General features: G+C 38.2%; 1 protein-coding gene across 3 annotated transcripts; it reads right to left on the minus strand.

Annotated features, from left to right (window-relative positions):
* Window positions 1-1,840: 1,840 nt before the first annotated feature.
* On the minus strand, window positions 1,841-22,280 carry LOC115410055 (prolyl 4-hydroxylase subunit alpha-1-like). 3 transcript variants are annotated; one of them, XM_030121466.1, is made up of 15 exons: window positions 22,146-22,280; window positions 18,104-18,190; window positions 17,810-17,906; window positions 15,493-15,644; window positions 15,278-15,415; window positions 14,227-14,481; window positions 12,726-12,919; window positions 12,472-12,648; window positions 9,783-9,853; window positions 8,148-8,247; window positions 7,078-7,131; window positions 6,272-6,337; window positions 6,110-6,178; window positions 5,326-5,422; window positions 1,841-2,242 (listed from the first exon to the last, which is right to left on the minus strand). In XM_030121466.1, the coding sequence occupies exons 2-15, from the start codon at window positions 18,183-18,185 to the stop codon at window positions 2,172-2,174; spliced, it is 1,623 nt and encodes a 540-aa protein (XP_029977326.1). In that variant the 5' UTR covers window positions 18,186-18,190; window positions 22,146-22,280; the 3' UTR covers window positions 1,841-2,171. The 3 variants fall into 3 exon arrangements, with proteins under 3 accessions (XP_029977326.1, XP_029977324.1, XP_029977325.1); XM_030121464.1 differs by lacking the exon at window positions 9,783-9,853 and adding an exon at window positions 11,302-11,372; XM_030121465.1 differs by lacking the exon at window positions 9,783-9,853 and adding an exon at window positions 11,302-11,372 and having other exon boundaries at window positions 22,134-22,280.
* Window positions 22,281-23,091: the final 811 nt, after the last annotated feature.

Raw genomic sequence — 23,091 nt, forward strand, 5'->3', positions numbered from 1 at the left:
CCATGACTGATTTGAAATGTTCTTCCTCTAAACTTCAGTAATATTTGTCCTGCTCTGACTGTAAATAATCATTTTCTTCCTCATCTAACCATCTACTGTCATCACATCTGAGGAAGAAAAATCTACCATAAACTAGAAGGAAATATTCATGTTTTTGTCTCAAATCATCATCATTAATGTGAATGTTCTAGAGCTGCAACCGATTAATCGACTCAGTGATCCAAAAAAGTCACTCCAGCACAGTTCTCCTCAATCTTCTGCTTTGTTTCCTTCATTTCTCTGCTGTTAAACATTGGTTCCACTGTTGTGTTTCACACGGACGCTTATTGTGACGCACAAAGAAACTTCATTTCAGGAAAACTGACGTAGAATATTTCCCTTCAATCAATATGAGTCGATTAATCGAATTGGGAATTTTCTCATTGGCTTCAAGCACCTAATGGATTAATCGGTTGCAGCTCTAGAATATTTCCTTGTTCCTTCCATCGTTTGTGACATTGAACTGAATATATGTGTTTTGTGGGCGTGGTCTTTGATTCTGAAACACTTTACCAACGCTCTTAATGCAAAATTACCTAAATATACTGCTGTAAAAAGTTTACAGTATTACCTTAAGGACAAAGAACAATGTTTCATTTTAAACAGAAGAGTTTCTACAGAAGCTCAGCTGCCATGTGGAGTTCCTCAAGGCTCCATTCTTGGACCTCTGCTGTTCAGTGTTATCATTATTAAGACTGTTTACAACTGTAAAACAACACCAAAGGGGTTTGGGTCACTTATCACTAACAGGGTTCCTACACATTTGAAATGTCTAAATCCCATAGTTTTTCCACACCCTCATTTCCAGATGTCTGGGTAAAAAAAACAAAAATCCAACCAGTGTTTATATTTGGACTTAAGAACCAGTCGTCAGAGAATTTCCATCTACACATTCTGAGTTCTGCCACCCATCACACGAGGCATGTGGAATAACTCGCTCACCAACACTGTGTGGACGTCACCTGTCCGTTAAAGCAGCGGTGAAACTTGATGACACCTGGGCGGGGCTTAAAATGGGTTGGAGGAGGATCAGAGCAGAAGGCGGGGCATTCAACTGTCAATCTGCCCACATGTTTTCTGGGACACGTAGTCTACTGTATGTGCTCTCACACTAACATTTTAGCCGCACTAGCAAGAGCCTGAAAAAAACAGATGGATCCACTTCTTCTTTTAGATATTCATAATTTTAGGTTTTAGAAAATAGAACAGTTTGGAAACAGGAATATTTTTCCATACATTAGTTTAAATTTTCCATACTTTTCCACACCTGGAAATTTATAAAATCAAATTCCAGACTTTTTCCATACTTGTGTAGGAACCTTGTACTAATTCTTGCATCTGGTAATTAAAGTATATTTACAGTGATTTGGCAGAAAATAATGTAATAAACAGAATAATTTCTTGCAGTACTAATGAATGCCTTCTCATTATTGTAGTTTCAATAAATGTCTGATTCATAAATCTGAAACCCTCATGAACAGGACATGATGTGTCCCATTACTTATGTCTACATAGTTGATAAACATGAAAATTTCCTTCTAGTTTAATGGTAGAATTTTCTTCCTCAGTCAGATGTGATGACAGTAGATGGTTAGAGGAGGAAGAAAATAATCATTTACAGTCGGAGCAGGACAAATATGACAGAAGTTTAGAGGAAGAACATTTCAAACCAAAGTCATGGAGAAAAAAATAAATAAATGTTGAGAGAAATGAAGTCCAAACCATCTCTGAGTCATTTTGGAAACAAATATACCAATTAAACCCAAACGAACCAATGCACTGATATCTATCCCATAATATCCAACTCTATTCTAACATGAGTCCTTATTGTTTTGGACCCAGAGCCCTGTTAGAACACAAACACCTGGATTCAACGTGTCCACATACTTTTGTCCATTTGTGTAAATTTGATATTATTTATATTCGTCTGTGTTCGTTGACAGAACGTTCTCGTTAAATCCTTAAAAAAATACAATCCTTCTGGTGTAAATGAATGGAACCTCAGGGCATAAATGAAGGGATCTGCTTTCACAGTAGAAACTCCCTCGAACAGTTCGGATCAGATCGGACACGAAGAAGAGGAGACGCAGACAAACGAAGGTGAGGAGGAGGCGGAGGAGGAGGAGGAGCGCTCAGTCCGTCTCCTTGAGGCCACACCTCCTCCTGAACTCCTGACCTCGTTCATGGATCCACTTATTAGAAACTGTAGAGAAACACAAGACGAAAAACAGCCGTGATTTCACAGAAGTCCGACTCCACATCCACACAAGGCCTGACTCTGGGACGTCTGATGTGTTGTGATCCGCTCGGAGCCCGAAATGTGTTCTTTCCTGTTTCCGTCACCATGGTTACGTGAATTTTAACCCTTATTCCCTCCTTGGATATTTTTGTACATCTTTCTCTTTTTTTCCATTTGGTGGTTATGTTTTTTTCTGTGCTTCAGGGATTAAATTTGTCTTGTCTTCCTGATTGTATTTTTTTTTTTTAAATCCAGTGTCTTTTACTCTTATGTGTGTTTTATTCTCCCATCATGCATTTTGCTCCCTCTGGTTACCTTCATGTCAAAAATGTACACACATAAAAAAAAAATCAGACCAATGGTCCTGTAGCTTAGCGACCAAATTCAAAGCTTAGGTAAATGTATCCAGATCCATTTCTTCTCCCCCAGTTCTGTGTATTTATTCTATTACAGAAATAGTCCAGGTTTTGCTCATATTCAATCAGATCTGTACAAAATTCAAATTCACACTTGATATCATTGATACTGATTTATTGGATCAATCCACTTCCTATCTGTTAGAATGGGAACATTTTTCAAAGTGGCACCAAATCCAGAATCAGATCTGGATCCAAATAATTTCAATCCCTTGTGCTGACATCATCATACAGAAGCTGTAGACCAAGTCTGAAGTCAATCACAACTGGAGTTTCAGAGAAGAAGACGATTGAAATGTTTTCCCCATTAGAGCCCATGTTCAATTTTGCGTCAGTTCCAGATCCAGAAGTAGATCCTGATCAGCATGTGGACATTATGTTTGGCTCATCTCCCCATCAGGGCTGGACTGGAGACATTTACACTGGAGATCATTTAGATTTACTGAGTTATTACATCCATCTACTTCCTTCCTAAGTGGCACCAAATCCAGAATCAGATCCAGATCCGAATAATTTCACTAACTTTCGTTGACATCATCATACAGAAGCTGTATACCAAGTGTGAAGTCAATTGGAATTGTAGTTTTAGAGAAGACGATTGAAATTTTTGTAACGGACGACAGACAGCAACAGACACCACATGATGACAACAGCTTACGGCCTGTCGGCCGGTAAGCTAAAAAACTGCTATAAAATCATCATACATCAGTATTTTTATTTTTTTGGCTTTTTTTCATAAATCTCTTAAACATCTTCAGCCCTGCTTAAAACTACCCAACATCCAACAATTTTCAGGATTTTAACCTTTTAAATTCCAGTTTAATTATTTGAATTCTGAATGATTTATTATTAAAAAATACAAAAATGTAATATTTTCCATATAATAAATAGTAGGTGGATGGAACATTGGTTGTGATTAGAATCTTGAGTATGTCAAAGATGATCAACTAAACTGATCTGATGTCATTAGTATTTTTTCTGTAGTGTCAGATTCTCCCTCTGGTTTCTCTCATTGACTTCCATTATAAACACATTTTTAATCTCACTGCCTTTATTCAATAATGTTAACATCTTAACATTTTATTTGGAAGAAAACTAGTGATATTTGACATTTTTACTGTATTCTATCTGTTATAACCACTTTCCCTTTGTAGACTGATGCATGAAATGCTTGAAGTTTTTTTTTTCTTTTTATATTATAATATTATGGCGCCACATGAATTTCAGGGGGCCCCAGGAATGAATTGTTTGTGTGTGTGAAACATATATATATATATATATATATATATATATATATATACACGTATATACGTATATACACATGTTTTTTCATTGTTTTTTTCTTTTTAATTAATTAATTAATTTTTCTCTTTTTATTGAAAAAAGTTAGGTTTTTACAAACACTGAAAAATTTGACAGATGCAAAAACTACATCCATCCAGAGAGTGGGTGTAAAAACCCAAACCATTTACAGCAGCTCATTATTGTTTTGGCATATCCTCCTGACACCCAGTAAGTAAACATTTTTGTCATTTTACATTAAATAATTGCCTAATTGGAAACAGCATGATGCAACAGTTTTTTCAGGTACATTTTTTCTTTTTTTTTAATATCATGTCCTTTTCAGTGGACATTATGTAATTTTTTCTTTTAAAGTAAAGTTGTGAAACTGTTGTCCACTACAGAGGACAAAAATGCATTGCTGGGTCTCAGGAGGATATAGGATTTCAGAGTAAAGAATCAATGTATAAATGCAAACAAATAGAACCAGAACCATATTTCCTTCAGTTAGAGGGTTCTAAGTCCAGATTCATGCATTCATCTCAGTAAATCGGGTCTCAAACACCTCACATGTCTCACCCATCCCTCCAGTGTTGCACACAAACATCCATCTTCAGATTTACAGTAAAGGTTATTCCTTCCATCCTATAAATTCCCATGGTTATGTCTGTCCAGTTATTTGTTGTCGGTTCTTCTTGTGTCATCCATTGTTTAATTCTTGCTTTTTTTTCCCGCAGCAGTAATATGCTGAATAAGTACGAATGTATGTTTTTGACCTCTGGACAAATGAATCCCAGATATATGGATTTGAAATCAAAGGGTAGATAGGTATTAAGAAGGATTTCTATGGCTCTATGTATTTCTTTCCAGTAATGGTTCATTTTTGGGCATTTCCAGAATATGTGGAAATGATGTGCAGTGTGGCAGCTACAGCTCCTCCAGCTCTGTGAGTTCCATTTGGATAATGTGTCCTATGGTTAGGGGTAACAAAATAAACAGTTATGTTTTTCCAACAGAATTCTTTCCATGAGTGACATTTTTTACTTTTCCATTGAATTTGGCAGATGTTTTGCCCATCTTCATAAAATAATCTTTAATGTAAAATTTGTTGAATGTCTTGTAGTTTTGAGCAGGGCTGAAGGTGTTTAAAAGATTTAATGAAAAAAAAAAAAAAAAAAAAGAAGTATGATGCTTTTACAGCAGTTTTTTATGTGTACATTTTTGCTCCAAAGGTGAACAGAGGCAGTAAATACGAAGAGGAAACAAGGGTTAAAACTACTGATGATTACTGAATGACTTCAGTCTTAGTAGGACCCTGTGGACTGAACCTGGTCCTGGTCCTGGACTCACCCCACTTATTTCCAACCAGAACAGGACAGGCGGCGTGTCGGGTCCGATAGTCTCCTTCTCCACTGGGAAACAGGTTGTACCAGAACACCGCTGTCCCCTGGTGGCACAGGAAGGAATTACCAACATGAGATTTGTACGGGACCAGTCCGACATGACGCTGTTCAGACCCGATGGAATCCTTCTAAACCCTGAGTGTTGCATCACAGCTGCTCTTAAAGGGTTAAAGGTCTGGTTCAGATCCAGACTGGACTGGTTTTATGTCTGTGTTTACATTTGGACGGCTGATTAATGGTACTTGTGTTTTTAATGTCAACATTAAACTGAGCTGCAACAATTAACTGATCAGTCGTGAAAACATTCTCATATTTCAGCTTCATAAATGTGAATGTTTCCTAGTTTCTTCCCTCCTTTGTGACGGTGAACTGAATATATTTGTTTTGTGGACGTCATCTTAGATTCTAAAACACCTTAGCAATACTTTTAATGCAAAATGACTTAAATATACTGCTTTAAAAAGTTTAAGGACAACGAACAATATGTTTATTTTATTAAGTGTATTTCGAAAGGAAATTAAGCTGCCATGTGGAGTTCCTCAAGGCTCCATTCTTGGACCTCTACTGTTTAGTGTTATCATTATTAAGACTGTTTAAAAGTGACTAGTTCTTGGCACCAGCTCATTAAAGTGCATTTAAGGTGATGTGTAAAATAATGTAATTAGCATTTTCTTGTGATGCTAATGGAATGTGTTGACATTACTGCAGTTTCAATAAATGTCCGACTGTACCTTTTTTGGTAGAACAGCGGCTCCTACGTCCGTGAAGACAGTGGCGCCTCCTGCCTGTACATCACTCATCTGCAGTGTTCAGAACACAGAGCAGTTTATTGGTTTATTCAAGTGAACCAGTGTTTTATTCCAGGATGAACAGTGGGTGACACATGTACTGACGTAAAGCAGCCAGGTGGCGATCCGGTTCCCAGTCCCCAGCTCCTCAAACGCATCTGGTTCATCCTTCTGAAAACACAACCAACAACACTCATTACAAACACACAACTTTATTCTTTACTTACTGGATCTCAATATTTTCCCAGTTTTAATGACTTTGGCCTCAGAAAAAATTCAAACGGGAATTTTAACTTTAAACTGAAATATAGGAGCTAAGACATCACATAATGTCATGTTTAAAGTTCAAATGTACTTTCAGAGATTCAACTTGGCTCTTTCAGTTTCAACTAAAAAATAAAGTAATAAAATAAAAAAAATTTGAATAATTTATCAATCCCAGAGTAAATTATTGTATTATGCTACAGTTGCTCTGTGCAAATTTAATAAAAAGTAGCAGGAAAGAAATTTTCCAGTACTATAATATATATATATATATATATATATATATATATATATATATATATATATATATATATATATATATATATATATATATATATATATATACATAGTCTCTAAATAAACACATAAATAGCTATAAAAATATACATACATATACACACATATATATTTTGATAGCTCTTATATATATATATATACACACACACACACACACACATATACACATATTAAAACACTATTCAAACACAATTTGAACAGCAATTTGCACAATATATACAGACAAATATTATCAATATAAGTAAAAGAAATACACATAAACAAGTGTGCAAAAATATTGTTGTGTACAATTAAAATTATGCAGTTATATAGTAGAAAAGTGGAAAAAATAAAGTGAAATCACAGCGTACCCGTCCGAAATCAAAGTGTGGTTCATATTGTCCACCGACGCCGTAGTTCGCCACCTGTAAACAAATAATAAACAACTATTAACACAACAACAAACACACAACAACCACCACCACCACGGGCTAAAGTGATATTATCATCAGAGAAGATTATTCTTAGATGTAAACACAGATGGTCATGACGTACATTTTTGTTTGTCTCTATTTAATTTGTCTCTATTTAATTCCCACTGTCGATTGAAACACTTGAATTATTTTGTTGTCCTGTTTGACCAATAAGACGAGTTTAAAATCACAAATAACTGTCTTTTACATCACTTTCATATCACTGAATAAACCTCAGATTGGAGTTTCCATTTCTGCTGTTTTTCTTTATTCTGATTAAATTAAATGAAAAATGAAAAGTTGAAACGATGAATTAAAAGTTAGAGTAAAAAAACAAACTCAGAATCAGAGATGACAGATGTGTTTTTGACTCAATACACCACGTTTTATCCTTAGGAAGGTTTTAGTCTGTTACTTGTTTTTTATTAATTTAATTATTTCAATTTTTTATTCTGTTGTCTTTTATTTTTCATTTGGTTTCATCTTTTACTTTTAATCTTCACATCTTTTGTTTTTTTGTTTTGCTGTGTCATTTACTTCTTTTTGTTTTATTTTGTTTTTTGTTTTTTTTACTTATTTTTGTATTACTGGGTCTTTTACTTAGACTAACACATGAGTTTATTTTGAGTTTTGCAACTAATTTACTACCACACATAACCATTTGGTGTACAGATAAGCCTGATGGCCGACTGAATATTCTGTAGAAAAACACACCCACTGATGATGTTTTTCTTTTCTTTACCTGACATTAATTTCTCTCTATAGATTAATGAAGTGAATCTGCATCTGTTTTCTTCCATTTTCATTCAGGACCAAAACCATCCTTTAAACTAGCGAGAAACCTGATCTGACATTTACTGTAATAATTATCGATACTGACTGATGTTGAAATATTTATCCTAAGAATGTTTGGGGTTCTAGATGTGATGAGGAACCCTGTAGGAGACGGACCGGGTCAGTTCTGGTACCTGCAGGTCTTCGGCGGTGCTGACGTCCAGGCCGGTGATGTCCTCGATCCTCTGGTTGATTTGATCCACGACTGGATGTTCGTACGCTCCGAGCCAAGCACTGGAGGAGGACAGAGGACCTGAAGCATCCAATCACTGCACACTTACACACAAATGACCAAAAGGATGTGGAGACACTGCTCAGATCTAGCATTTGGACAACCTTCTCCTACTTCAGGCTCATTTTAAGAAGTCTGAACGTCTTGAATTCATCCAATTTCAGTCACATATGAAAGGATTTTCATCTGTCCATATACTTTTGGCCATTGTTTTAACAACTGCAGAGAAAGTCATGCACTGAGGAGGAAGGCAAGCAAAAGGAAAGAAGAAAAGAGGAAGAGAGGGATGCAGTTGAACAGGAAGAAATAACACACATTCTATAACCCATGGGTGTCAAACATCCAGCCCATGGGCCAAAACCAGCCCGCAGAAAGTTCCAATCTGGTCCGCTGGATGAATTTATTTAAAAAATGACACTGAAGATACTAACAGTCAAGTGTGTCTAACTCATTTAAGTAATTAACTCTAAACTCCAACAGTACTGTGGCTGTTACCAAATGATGTGTGCCTTTGAAGATCCACTGTGATCTCCATATAATGCACATGCATAAATGATGAGCTCATGCATCATATTGTTCAAATTATACTTTTTTTTCTTCAGAAGTTCAGGTAGTTCCAGGTTGTTCACCGTTTGGTGGAAGGACAGTTTGTAAATGTAAAAACTTCAAGACTTTTATTTTACTTTTTTGCACTTAACCTCCTCAGACCCAGGAAATGTCAGCAAAGTACCAGCTTTTTTTGTTTTTTACTCAATCAGTGCCTATATTGGAAACATCATGATGCAAACAGTTGTTTCAGATGCAGTTTTTTACATTTTTATGCAATGTCCTTTGTGGTGGACAGTTTTCTTTTCTTTTTTTTTGTATAAAGTTGTGAAACTCTTGTCCACAAATGTGGACAATGGGTCTTAGGAGGTTAAACACAGAGAAAAGTTTGCAGTTGTCATTATTATAGATTATTATAGAATTATTTAACTGGTCTGACCCACCTGTGGTCAAACTGGGCTGAATGTGGAACCTGAACTAAAGTGCGGTTGACATTCCCGTTGTAACCCATTTGATCAAACGTCTTCAGGCCCATTCATGCTCGCTTTACTTACAAAACTAAGTTTGTCCGTTCCAGACAGCGTTGTCACTGCCATCATACTTGGATGACCCTGTTGTGTTGGAATGCGCATTTGTCAATCAATCCACCAGAGGGCGCCGCTCTGAATTAGGTTTTACTAATGTTGACAGTAATGTCAATATTGAGCAGGATATTTGTCATAAATATGTTGATAGTTTTTCACTAACTCACACAGTCACTCTTTAAAAAATTCTGGAAATTATTCTCCTCAACTCTCAACACTGCCCCCTATGGTTCCTGGTGGTACTGCTGTGTACTCTCAGTTTGGGTTCACATCCATAAACTCGCAGGATGGACAGAAATACAGACGTCATGAACGCAGAGGACGCACAGAACGCTGCGTCTGTGTACGTATGCGTCTTTAACGTGGAGCATGAATGGGCCTGTGGTAGATGCTGGTCCAGTTCTTACCTCTTGGAGACTCTGTAATGGGCTGTGGTCAGTTTGCCCGTCTGAGGGTCATGCACCGTGGCCCGTCTTAGCTAGTTCACCATCACATTATAGGAAAACACAAAGACAGACAGAGAGGAAAGACAGGAGAGAGGTTCAGGTCAGCAGGAGGAGAGGCTGCAGAGACGTCAGAGGAAGCAGGAAGACGCAGGAAGACGCAGGAAGACGCAGGAAGAAGCAGGAAGAAGCAGGAAGAAGCAGGAAGAAGCAGGAAGAAGCAGGAGCTTCAGTCCAAACACGACTTCAGATTGGACTGATCCTGTTAGGACGTGGACAGAGCGTCCTGCTGCCTCTACTGACTGAAGAGGAGAGAAAACAAGAGTCAAACAGGTGATGTCAGACTCCGGTTCTTCCCTTATTTGGAAAAAGAGGTGTGGCTTTGGTCTCATCAAGAGCAGGAAGTGACAGATTAGATGTAAAGTGTGTGTTTGGTTGGAAAATCATCTGTCAGGTCACTTTAAATGGGTCTGTTTTAATGCAAACTTTGATTAAATGTTGTCAAATGTTTTCTGTGGCAGCGTTACAGCTCCACTCACAGGCCTGCATATGAACTACAGCGTTTTCAGTGGTTTTGTGCAGACACATTTCTTCAAGCATTGCCATGTTTAATGTCATCTTATCATCTTATTATCATCTACCTATTTTTTTTTTTTTTTTGTAGTATTGATAATTTCTTTTCTGCTACTTTAATTACACTTAAGCAGAGTAATTGTAACACACAATAATTTCCTCAGGGATTAATAAAGTATTCTGATGTTTACAGAAATCCCTGGTTTACAGAAACCACAAAAACCTTGACTATTAAACCAGAGATGGATTTACGATGGCGACACAGTGGTGCAGTGGTTAGCACAGGTGCCTCACAGCAAGAAGGTCCTGGGTTCGATTCCAACACCAGTCCATGGGGGTGGGACCTTTAGTCCATGGGGGAGGGACCTTTAGTCCATGGGGGTGGGACCTTTAGTCCATGGGGGTGGGACCTTTCTGTGTGGAGTTTGCATGTTCTCCCCGTGTCTGCGTGAGTTCTCTCTGGTACTCTGGCTCCTCCCACCATCCAAACACATACTCTGATAGGTTAACTGGTTAATCTAAATTGCCCATAGGTGTGAATGTGACAGTGATTGTTTGTCTCTATATGTTCAGTCTGTGATGAACTGATGAAATGTCCAGGGTGAACCCCGCCTTCACCTATAAGTAGCTGGGATAGGCTCCAAGCGACCCCCATGACCCTAGTGAGGATAAAGCGGGTTCAGAGAATGAATGAATGAATGGATTTACGATCAGAATCCACTGAGATGAAATTCATGAAGAAAATGTAAATCCATGTGTTTTTTCTGCTCTTGTCGAGACGTTGGCTGACACAGAGGAAGAGGTTTAAGACGAGGAGGAGACTGAGACTGGAGTACTGAAGTCCTCCACCTGCCTGGTCCTGGACCTGGGCCTGGTCCTGGACCTGGACCTGGGCCCAGTCGGGTCTTACCTCTTGCTGATCCGGTAGTGTGCGGTCTCCAGAACGCCGGTTATAGGGTTGGAGATGGTGGCTCGATGGAGCTGTTACAGGGAGACAAACGCTGACTCACTCATCACCTCAGTCCCACTTGGGTCTAGAACGAGTCCAGGACCACGACAGGGGGCGGTCTGAAGCCCAGGTGGTCTACTTCTACTGATCTAACCCTCATCTTTACATATGTATGGTTTGAATTTGTTTGTCTTCCTGTACTATCCTTCCTCTGTTTTGTGAAACGTCTTTAAAAACTCTCAGAAGAAGTGAATGTTAATGACACTGAATGAATGAGCTCGTTTACATTCACAGCAAAACTCTGATCATTAACTGATTTATGAATTTATCAGATTATTAATGATCATAACTCTGTTTCATTATATTGAGAATGGGACCCCTCAGGGAACGGTCTTAGGCCCTATCATTTGTATGTTTACATTCATGTGTGTTCAGATGTAGGTCTACAAATGTGTGCTGATGACACTGAACCTGCTGACATTCATACGAAAACTACAGTCATCATCTGATCTGTAGAATTATCAGATTATTAATGATCATGTAAACAGTATCATCTGTTTTATCAGATAACAGCAGTAATCTGATTATGAGAATTACTTATTAATTATTACTTCTTTTACATCTGAACATGTGGGAAAAACAAATCATAGAAAACAGAAGTTATGTAATCAAACATGAGCGGAAGAGACAATAACAGGAAGTTGGATTCTACCATCACTAGACTCAAAAAAAAAAACAAAAAAACAAAAACAAAATTGAGTAAAATAATGAAAAAATGAACAAAACCAAACAAAAATTGGATAAAATAATGTATGAAATGAGCCAAACTGAACAATAACTGAATATAATAATGTGCAAAATGAGCAAAACTAAACAGTGTGAGTTAAAGACAATAACAGGAAGTTTGAATCTATTGTCACTACATACATACGAACTCTGAAATACATCCAATAATGGACTGAAACGTCTAAACTGGGGTTTATGGATTATCGTATTTCTTGAGTGCATGTAAACGCATCAGATCTGATTATTAAAATCATCTGATTATGAACAGTTATGGGGTTTTTATGGTAAATGTAAATGGGCTCAGTGAGGCCGTTCAGACTTTCAGAATAAAAGCCTCAGACTCACTCTGGGTTTGGCGAGCTCTTTGACTTTGTCCATCTCCTTATCTGACACGATGCTGTGGAAGCGGACGATGAGGGGGCGGTCCCACTCGTCCTCCTGCTTCACCGGACCAATCACGTACCTCGGATGGCGGTTGTTGTCGTAGTAACGGCAGAAGAGGCGGCTCTGTCGTCGAGGAGTCTGACGAGAAAGAAAGCAGACTTTAATAAAGCGCTGTGTGTTGCAGTGTGTGTTTGGGATGTTTTTTTTGTCTTCACCATCTTGATGCCTTCTCCTCGACACAGCTGCTCGTATTTCTTCCTCTCTGGTAGATAATCGTTGCTCCGCCCTCCCATCTCTCTCTTCTGTCTGGACTCAGGCTCCTCCCTCTTGTTCACCTCTACTTTCCTCTGCTTCGCCAGCTGGTACTCAAAGTACTTCAGGTTACCGTTGGCGCGCTGGTGGGCGGGGTCTAAAAAAACGGGAACATGGTGTTGATTAAATGTGAAACGATAGTGTGACCTAGAACATTAAACTCATGATTCACTCTTGTTGATTAAACACCTCTGAAAAGTCATTCTAATCATGTTAAAGGAAATAACTTTTACAGCATAATCTGTCCATTTTAGAGCATGGACTCTTATTGTGAAGGACAGACGTTGTTTACTGGATGTGCAACATTTATGGATTATTTGGCTTCAGATATGCACAAAATTTGCTAAATACTCCAAAGTTCACAGACAAAAGGTTCAAATAAGATTGAAGCTGCATAGAAAAGCAAAAAAAAGCTAGAAAAACAATGTATTTTAAGTGCAGATGGTAAAATCGAGCTAAAAACTGCAGATTTTATACCATGCACTCTTATTGTGAAGGACAGAAATTTTTTTGTGTAAACTTTTTGGACTCAGATATGATAAAAACAGCTTAAAAACTGTGCTTTTTTTTACAGAGAAGCTAAAAAAAGGTACAAAAAATACTGCCAAAGCTAAATAAAAAACAAGGAAATAACAACGTTTTGCAGCATAAGTTGTACTTCTCAGAGCATACACACTTATTATGAAGGACAAACGTTTACTGGATGTGCTGACAACATTTACATGAACTTTTTCATCAAAAATGCTTAAAGACAAATTTTTATTTTATATTTTACCATCACTAAACTCAAACCAAACAAAAACTGAATAAAATAATGAAGAACTGAACAAAACCCAATAAAAATTTTGTAAAATGATGTACAAAATGAGCAAAACTAAACAAAAATTTAAAAAAGGATTGAAAAAAGGAATAAAAGTGAACAAAAAATTAACTATGTTTCTTAAAAAGAGAACTTAAAATGAAACATAAGCTCTACTTTTTAGAGTATATTCTCTTACTGTGAAGGACAGAAGTAGTTTACTGGATATTTGAAAAACATTTCTGTAAACTTTTTGGATTCAGAAATGCAAAAAACAAGCTAAAAACTGCACATTTCATACAAAAAAGCTTATAACATTATATAACAATATATAAAGAAGCTCTCTTTACAGAGAGCAGCTTAAAACAACCTAGAAACTCAATACTTTATAGAAAAAAAAAAAAAAACTCTAGAAATGCTCCATATTTGAATGACACAAATCCAAAAACAAACAGAAACCTCCACATGTTACAACAGAAGCCTATATATTGATTATATTTAAATGAGAATCTAAAATGAAGCTGAACCACTGCACATGTCTCAGATAAACCCTGACACCAGGTTCATGCTTCTGGTCAAACTCGTTGAGTCAAAGCGCCTCGTACCCAGCTGCAGCAGCCTCTTGGTGAACTCCAGAGCCCTCTCTAGCGCCCCCTGCTGGTAGACCGAGTAGCTCAGGTAGTCCAGGACCGTGACATCGTCCACAGCGGACGAGGTCTCACCCTGGTCCAGCTGCCTCAGGGCCTGGGCCATCCACAGTTCGGTGTGGTAGTAGTCGGCCTCGGAGTACGCCACCCTGCCCAGGTCGTAGCAGTCGTCCACCGTCAGGACGCTGCTGAGGGTCGCCAAAGACGACGAGCCTGAGCAGACGACAGAGAGGGGGAAACCCACTGCAAAGGGTTAGCCTCAGGACTTTAATACGTATCTGCTGTGATGACAAACACACAGGAATCTGAAGTAGCCCTCCTGTATCCAGGTGAGCAGATGATGCACACTTTGCACTTCACATTATAAAAGGTCAGATTATATTTTACAATTTGTTTTAGGTCACAATTCAAAAGTTGTTCATTTTTGCATGATTTTTACAATGCTGACCCAGCCACTAAAATCAGCACATCGTAAACAATGGAAAATTACTACATTAACACCCTTCTACCAAGTGAGTACAAAATACACACCGACACATTTAGCATTTAACCTAGCACAAAAAATAATAATGTATATTCACCAGTGTTGGTGTTAATCTCTGACATATCATATGGTGCAACAATAAAAAATAATATAATAAAATGAAAATAATAATATGAAATAATCCAATTTGTATGTAGTATATTGGAAAAAAACACTGTTTTTTTGCATATACAAATACAGTTTGTTTACATTACAAACATGGCATTTAAAAGGTAAAAAAATATGACAGTTATTGAGTAGTTGGTATTTTTGTTTATGGCTCAAGTTGATGAAATCCAAAAAAGAAGTTAAAAAAAAAGTTAAAAACAATCTGAAAAAAAAAAAAAAGGACATAACTACGGCACTGTGCAGATGATGTTCTTTTGGTGGTTGGAAGGACCTCTGTGGGCGGGTTAATAGTTGTGACGTTCATGTAAAGGTCAGTAACTGGAGCTGATCTGTGGATGTGTTGGTGTGCATCCAGACCTGGCAGGTCTCCAGTGGAGATGGTGTTGGTGTCCAGCTGGTAGGTGTCCTGCAGCCTCAGCAGGGCTTTGGCCGCTCCGGTCTGGTCCTCATCGTTGGGGAAGAACTGCCTCTGGATGGTCAGGTTGGAGATGAACCCTGGAACGGAGATGAACGCTGTTAAACCCACCCACCCACCCACCCTGAACCCAAACCGTCCTGAGCCGCCTGTTTACCGTCAGACATGTCCTTGAGCACCAGGTTCTCCAGCTCCGCCCACTCGGTGTTCAGCCTCTTCATCAGCTTGAAGGCGTTCACCGGGTGCCCCAGGAAACCCTCGGGGTCCTGCATGGCAGCCGCCGACAGGACGTCCAGTCTGTCGGCCCACCTGGACACAAACAACAACACAGATAAAAAGAAGATAAAGACTCTGCACGTTTTACAAAAAGGGCTGAAAAACAAGGACAGATGTTGTTTATTAGATGTAGTGAGAACGTGAATTTTTTTGAGTCAGAGTCTAAAAACTGCAGAGTTCATAGAAAACGGCTTAAAACAAGATAAAAATAGTATAAATTAAAAAAAAAAAAGAAGATAAAAAATGTGCATGTTTTAAAAAGACAAGCTTAAAAACAGCTAAAAACTCAGCACACTTTACATAAATTATATAAAATATAGAAAATTACATAGAACATTATTTCATTGTTTTTAGCTTCCCTTTAAATATAGTACTTTTTTTTTTTTTTTTTTTTTACAAATTTTTGAGCTTATTTTTGTAAAATTTTGACTTTTAAGTTTGTTTTTAACTTCTAATTAAAATATGGGCCTATTCTTCAGTTATTATCGAGTAAATCTCCCTCTGTGACATCCATGGCTGACAATACATATTGTACAAACTTTGCTTTATACATATTTATTTGGTACTTATTTATTATTACAGTTTTTATTCAGGGGTACTTTATTTATATTTATATATTTTTTCTATGTCTCATATCCCTTAAGCTGCTTCATGCCTTTTGTTGGACTGATACAGGATCATCTTATTAAACAGATAAAAATCACAACTTTGCTTCTGAAATATTTTGACTTTTTTATTCAAACTAACAGCCTTTAAATATCCGATAACAGTCGTCCCATTAAAAATGAACCCTGTTCCTGTAAACCCGTGTGTTTTGCATCCCTCTGTGTCGTCTGCCAGGCTCCATTCATCTGAATAATGGTTTCATGGGCACAGCTGCGTCCAACAGCCTCTATAAGGGTTCATCTGATGCCAGAGCTTTGTCATAAATATCTGTGAGGTTGAAATGAATGTAAGCTGCACTTCCCTCCACCTCAGTTCTGAAACAAAAAAAAAACATCACCAAATATTTCCTGTCATGTCATCCTTTCAAGCTCTGAGCAGAGATTTGGGGTAAAATTCACATCTTGAATTACACCAACTGAACTGAATCCCACGTTTTCACCGGAGATGAAGCTGAAACACCAGCAGCCACACCTTCAGGAACAGCAGATAGTGTTTCAGTGAAACCTCCTGGATGCACCTGCACTCCTTTGTTTGGGACAAAGTGATGAACCACATTCACTGGTTTTAGTCAAATTCAGACAACATTTACCTGAAGGCAGCGCTGATGGACAACAGCCTCCACACGACCTTACTGATCAATATTATCAATTACAATCAATATATTAATGTAAGAGTGTAGTCTTCATTAAGGAGAATGTTAGATGTCTGGTTCAAAGTAGTCTTTTAATGAGAAAATGCTGTTATTATTTATTTTAGGGGATTTGTCTGGGTTCATATTTTCTTGAAACACTGGAATTATCACAGGGTTTTTTACACACAGAGTTATGAGGCTCTCACCAAACCTCTAATAACACACCTCTGTAGCGTTAAAGCGGTTCTATGTAGTATTAATATTCCAAACTCTACCACAGATCTGTTTGAATCCAACAAACCAGGTCAGAACTGTCACAGTTTAGTCTGAACCGAGGATCAACAAACAGCAACTTAGCAAAAAGATATGAACATCCTATAATATCTTTAAATCTTTATCAGCCGCAGAATCAAACCCACCCATGTAGAAGAAACGCTGACATTTCACCATCCAACTCCATTCAGTTCATTTCCAGCTGAGTCCAGTGGAGAAAACAACAGCTTCTACTTTTATCACTTCTTTTCTCTGACTCTAAAAGTTGTTTATTATGGTTTTTATCCGACACGTCTGATAATTTTAGCTTAATGTCTGGAAGAATGTTGTTTCTTATCAGTTTTCCTCTTCGACTCATTCCTAGTGTTAGTTTTTGTCACCGTAGGAGACCAACAGTGACTCTCTACTCCCTCTAGTGGTCACATTAATCCCCGGGCTCATCAATGTAAATAATACTACATCTAATCGTCACAGAAGCCTCTTTTCATTAAGGCTAAAGTGATGCGTTTAAGGGCCTGTTGATGGTTCGGAGGTTTGTAAAAGAGCAAAAATAGAAAAGAATGTACAATGTGCACGATGTTTTAACTGACAGAAAAGTGTAATGATAATGTTATTTAGAGTGTGTTACTTCTTGATCTGCTCCAGCTTGTTCTCCTCTGCTTGGATGTAGTCCTTCAGAGACGTGACCAGGTCTTTCTCTGTGAACAGCAGGTCTGTCATCTGACCTGGATCCAAGAAAACACAGGAGGATCTGGATCAGTCTGAGGCAACAAGAGCTACAGCTGCACACATTCCCCTCCAGACACACATGTGAGGAGGTCTTCAGTGTCAGCAGCCACTCAACATGATACAGATGCACATTTAACAGTTACTTTTCTCAGTTCATGATAAATGGGACACAGAATATTCCACATTTACCGACCGATGGAGGTGAAAAGGTCATTATGAGCCGAGGAGGAGACGAGGAAACAGTGGATCAACAACCATCGACACACGGCAGCCATCGAGTCTGGAGGAAGAAACGACAGGAAGTTTAACAAAAGACCAGGCTTACAAAAAACCCATCTCATTCCTTTACTGTTTATATGACAGAGCATTAACACCACACTGAGAAAAAATCTGAAGAATAAACAAAAATACAGGCAAAAATAGTGAGAAAAAGTTTTAACTCATTGCATTGTAAGATTAAATTTGTGATACATTCGGAAAAAAACAAAACACAAATACCAAGAACTAAACTGTAATATTTTAAGAATGAATTTGTAAAAAAAACAAAGAGAGAGAAAAATATACATTAAAAAAACAAAACAAAGTCAAGAAGAAGCTTACATTTTTCTTATGTTGTTTGATGCAACATAGTTTCTATTCAGACATTTCATATAGTTAAGGAAATTCTAATTATCCAAATGAAAATTTTAAAATTTTTCAGACGAATATTATGATTTTACTCTGGAAATATCAGATTCTTCCCCCTGAAAAATACCAATGCACTGACTACAATATTCTGACACACAGCTGATACTGACACCAGTGTTACTATCAGTATTTATTCCATCCCATCACAAAAATCTTCATTCTAAACCTATAATTCCTGTTTCACAGTCTTTCAGTTCTTTATCACATGAGCCCAGATGAAAACATACACATATACACTGATAATAACACCCTTTAATATAACAAAACAAATATCGGACACTGCCCTGAGGGAAAACACATACGACGATATCGGTAAATACCTACAGATACTGATGTCCAGACTGATAATAATCAGATACTTGCAGGTCTTTGTCCATATTTGACACAATACATGTCAGAAAAAGACAGATCTACACACATTTAAGCAAATTAAGCTCCAAGCTGTGATTTTGACACTAGTTCTAAATAACATGACGTTTTTTAGCTTATTTGACAGAAATGTGATTTTGTGTCTTTTTCATGTTAGTAGTTGATGCAGATTTCACAGTAACACAACAACCTGAACTGACACTGAATAATCCTTCAGTAAATGGACTGTTCTTGTATTTTAATTATGTTCTGTGCTGTATCTGTGCTACTGAACCCTTTCATGCACAGTGGTCACTCCAGTGGACAGCTGTTCTACAGCTGTTCTCTTATCAAGGATTATCTTATTATCTTATTCAAGGATTTTATTGTTTTAGTTCCAGATCAGCCAACACAGTGGACACTTAAGCACCATCCCATAATAATACACTGACATTCAGACCATTACTGTAACTGTTCTAGATAAACCTGATCTGCACTGACATGTTTGAGTGCAAATCAGGCTGTTGGTATTGTTGTTAGACTGTCAGTAACATTATTTTTTGTTTTTTTTTTTGCATATAATCTCCATAAAGTGAATATGTCAAAATGTGACAAAACATCAGATTAACAACATTTAAGAAATTATTTCAGAGTTTTCACTCAGTATATCAGTAAATACATGTTTCTTTGGTTCAAATATTAAATGCACGATGTCCAGCTGAGTGGATATTTTTGAAACTCCATGAAAAGAAAAGGTTCATAAAAATATTTTCAATTGCAGTGTTTTTCAGGCCTAAAGAGGAATGAAAACACTCAGGAAAAATAACTTGATTGGGGTCAAAACATGGTATTCAAAATCTCTGACGGGACATTTTAGAGACAATTTGAGCCACATTTTTATTTTTAAATTCATTTTTGCTTTAGTCGGACCATAAGGGATTATCCAAAACAAGGAGCTACTTTATATTGAAATAAATGTTGGAATGGAAATCAATTAAAGTTCGCTCTCTGATGGGACATTACTGTTTTGACCCATGAAGGTTCTCATAATTCATGCATGAAAGGGTTAATGACTTAAAAATCCATGTTCAGAGTTGTTCCTCAGTGTTGGAAGTCCTAAATCACAGGTGTCAAACATGCGTCCCGGGGCCCAAAACCGGCCCGCCAAAGGGTTCAGTCTGGCCCATGGGATGAGTTTACAAAGTGCAAAATGCAAAATTACCCTGAAGATATGAACAGTCAAGGGCATGAAACTCCAAAATAACAGCAGAAGAACCTGGAAATAATGGCTCCAAATGTTCTTCTTGGTTTAATGTGAGAAAAATAATACGATAATATGCCGATAAATAATGGCAACACCAATTTTTTCTCTTTGATTATTGCAAAGAACATTAAATTCTGATCTCCGTTAATACTAAAATGTCAATAACCTGAACAAATAGGAACAAGCTGGAATGTCTACAGAACAGTAAGTGTGATGTTAACAGTCTGCTGCCTGTTCTGTGTCTGGTACATCGGATCTGTAATGCACATGGACAAACCATAAGTTCAGGCAGAACACTCATGAAATTGCACTTATATTTCTTCAGAAATTTTCCTTTTTTCCAGTTATTCACATGTTTTTTTTTGTTTTGGACAGAAATAGTTTCATCATTTCATGTTATTTTTTGCAGTAAAAACTTTGGAGTTGTCATTATTTACAGTTTCTTCTGCTATTATCTGACTGGTTCCACTGGAGTTTCCACTGGGCGGAATGTGGAACCTGAAAGAACCTCAGTCTGACAGGATCTACTCTGACAGGATCTGCTCTGAAAGGATCTACTCTGACAGGATCTGCTCTGACAGGACCTGCTCTGACAGGATTTACTCTGACAGGATCTGCTCTGAAAGGATCTGCTCTGACAGGATCTACTCTGACAGGATCTACTCTGACAGGATCTACTCTGACAGGATTTGCTCTGAAAGGATCTACTCTGACAGGATCTACTCTGACAGGACCTGCTCTGAAAGGATCTACTCTGACAGGATCTACTCTGACAGGATCTACTCTGACAGGATCTACTCTGACAGGACCTGCTCTGAAAGGATCTACTCTGACAGGATTTACTCTGACAGGATCTACTCTGACAGGACCTGCTCTGAAAGGATCTACTCTGACAGGATCTACTCTGACAGGACCTGCTCTGAAAGGATCTACTCTGACAGGATCTACTCTGACAGGATCTACTCTGACAGGATCTACTCTGACAGGACCTGCTCTGACAGGATTTACTCTGAAAGGATCCGCTCTGACAGGATCCGCTCTGACAGGACCTGCTCTGACAGGATCTTCTCTGACAGGATCTGCTCTGACAGGATCTACTCTGACAGGATCTACTCTGACAGGATCTACTCTGACAGGATTTACTCTGACAGGATTTACTCTGACAGGATCTGCTCTGAAAGGATCTACTCTGACAGGATCTGCTCTGACAGGATCTACTCTGACAGGATCTACTCTGACAGGACCTGCTCTGAAAGGATCTACTCTGACAGGATCTACTCTGACAGGATCTACTCTGACAGGACCTGCTCTGAAAGGATCTACTCTGACAGGATTTACTCTGACAGGATCTACTCTGACAGGACCTGCTCTGACAGGATTTACTCTGACAGGATCTGCTCTGAAAGGATCTACTCTGACAGGATCTACTCTGACAGGATCTACTCTGACAGGACCTGCTCTGAAAGGATCTACTCTGACAGGATCTACTCTGACAGGACCTGCTGACAGGATTTACTCTGACAGGATCCGCTCTGACAGGATCCGCTCTGACAGGATCTACTCTGACAGGATCTGCTCTGACAGGATCTGCTCTGACAGGATCTACTCTGCCATCAGGAGGCTACAGTTAAAGCAGGTCCAGACAAAGTGCGCGCACAGTGCAGACCACACCTGTCCTGACACAACCCAGTCCAGTCTGGGTCCAGTCTGGGTCCAGTCCGGGTCCAGTCTGGGCCGACAGCACCAGGACCGTCCACACACAGGTCACACAGTTCCCGCACACAGTCAGCTGTTTGTGGGCTTCAGCTGAGGAGCACAGGAGCAGAGCAGCGGTGGAAGCTTCTGGAGTCCGTCCGCTGCTCCTCAGAGGAGCTCCTGTGTGGCTCCTGCTCCTCCAGCCCCCCCCCCCCCCACACACACACACCTGCTTTCCTACCGTCTGGAACCGGAAACACAGCGGACACAAGCGGACATCCAGCAGCGGCTCCGCACAGCCTCCACAGCCTGGCCCCCTCCTGGAGCTCCGCAGTCCGGCTAACACAAACACAACACACCGACGCTTCTGCCACCCGCCGACGCCGCCATTTTAGGGACTTTACCGCCACCCACTGGAGCGGAGGGTTAGCGCCGCCATTTTGTCTGCTTATCGCCCCCTGGTGGAGCGGAGGCCGCAGGTGGTACTGCACCTCAACCACTGAACACAGGGGCAGGAGTTTGTCTGTTTATTTATTTAGTTATTTATTTAGTTATTTATTTATTTATTGGAGGTTTTTAGGATTTTTTATAATTTCTTTTTTGATTTTTGGGTTGTTTTAGCTTCATCTTTTATTTTATCTATCATTATTATTATTATTATTATTATTATTATTATTATTATTATTAGCTTTTGGAATTTTTAGGTTGCATTAATGCCATCTCTTTATTTTTTTATTTACCTTTTGTTTTTGTTTTTCTTTATGTAGTTTGTTTTTTGTAGTTTTGTTTTGTTCACTTAGCAACATCTTTTATTCTTCATTTTTAATTTTTCTAAATAAATTTTAGTTTTGTTTTGGGTTTTGGATTTTTTTAGGTTGCTTTATTGCTTCTGTCTTTTTAAAACTTTTTTTTTCACTTTAAGTTAAGCATCGCCTTTTTTATTTATTGTTTTCCATTTTTTTTATTATTGAAAGATGGAACAAGGAAATTATGTAACGACAAAAATATTGTAAATAACAAAACTCATGTGAATTATATCCAAAACAGGTTGAAATTGCCATATAAAATATGACAAAAAGTTGACTTTGTTAAACAGATACTAAGAAAAAAAATGAATAAAACATTTTCAAATGTTTGTGTATTTCCATATTTTCTACCCAGGAGAGGCTGTAAATAAACTTAAATAT

Source organism: Sphaeramia orbicularis, chromosome 19 (genome assembly GCF_902148855.1).
Source record: "Sphaeramia orbicularis chromosome 19, fSphaOr1.1, whole genome shotgun sequence".
NCBI lineage: Eukaryota > Metazoa > Chordata > Actinopteri > Kurtiformes > Apogonidae > Sphaeramia > Sphaeramia orbicularis.

What these genes read in the sequence shown, in the direction of transcription:
- LOC115410055 (XM_030121466.1), bottom strand. Translation starts at nt 18,185, where the DNA reads ATGGCTGCCGTGTGTCGATGGTTGTTGATCCACTGTTTCCTCGTCTCC. An exon ending in CAAGAGGCTGCTGCAGCTGG is followed by an intron (nt 12,920 to 14,226) that starts GTACGAGGCGCT and finishes CCGTTTTTTTAG; the next exon opens with ACCCCGCCCACCAGCGCGCC. An exon ending in GAGGAGAAGGCATCAAGATG is followed by an intron (nt 12,649 to 12,725) that starts GTGAAGACAAAA and finishes CTTTCTCGTCAG; the next exon opens with ACTCCTCGACGACAGAGCCG.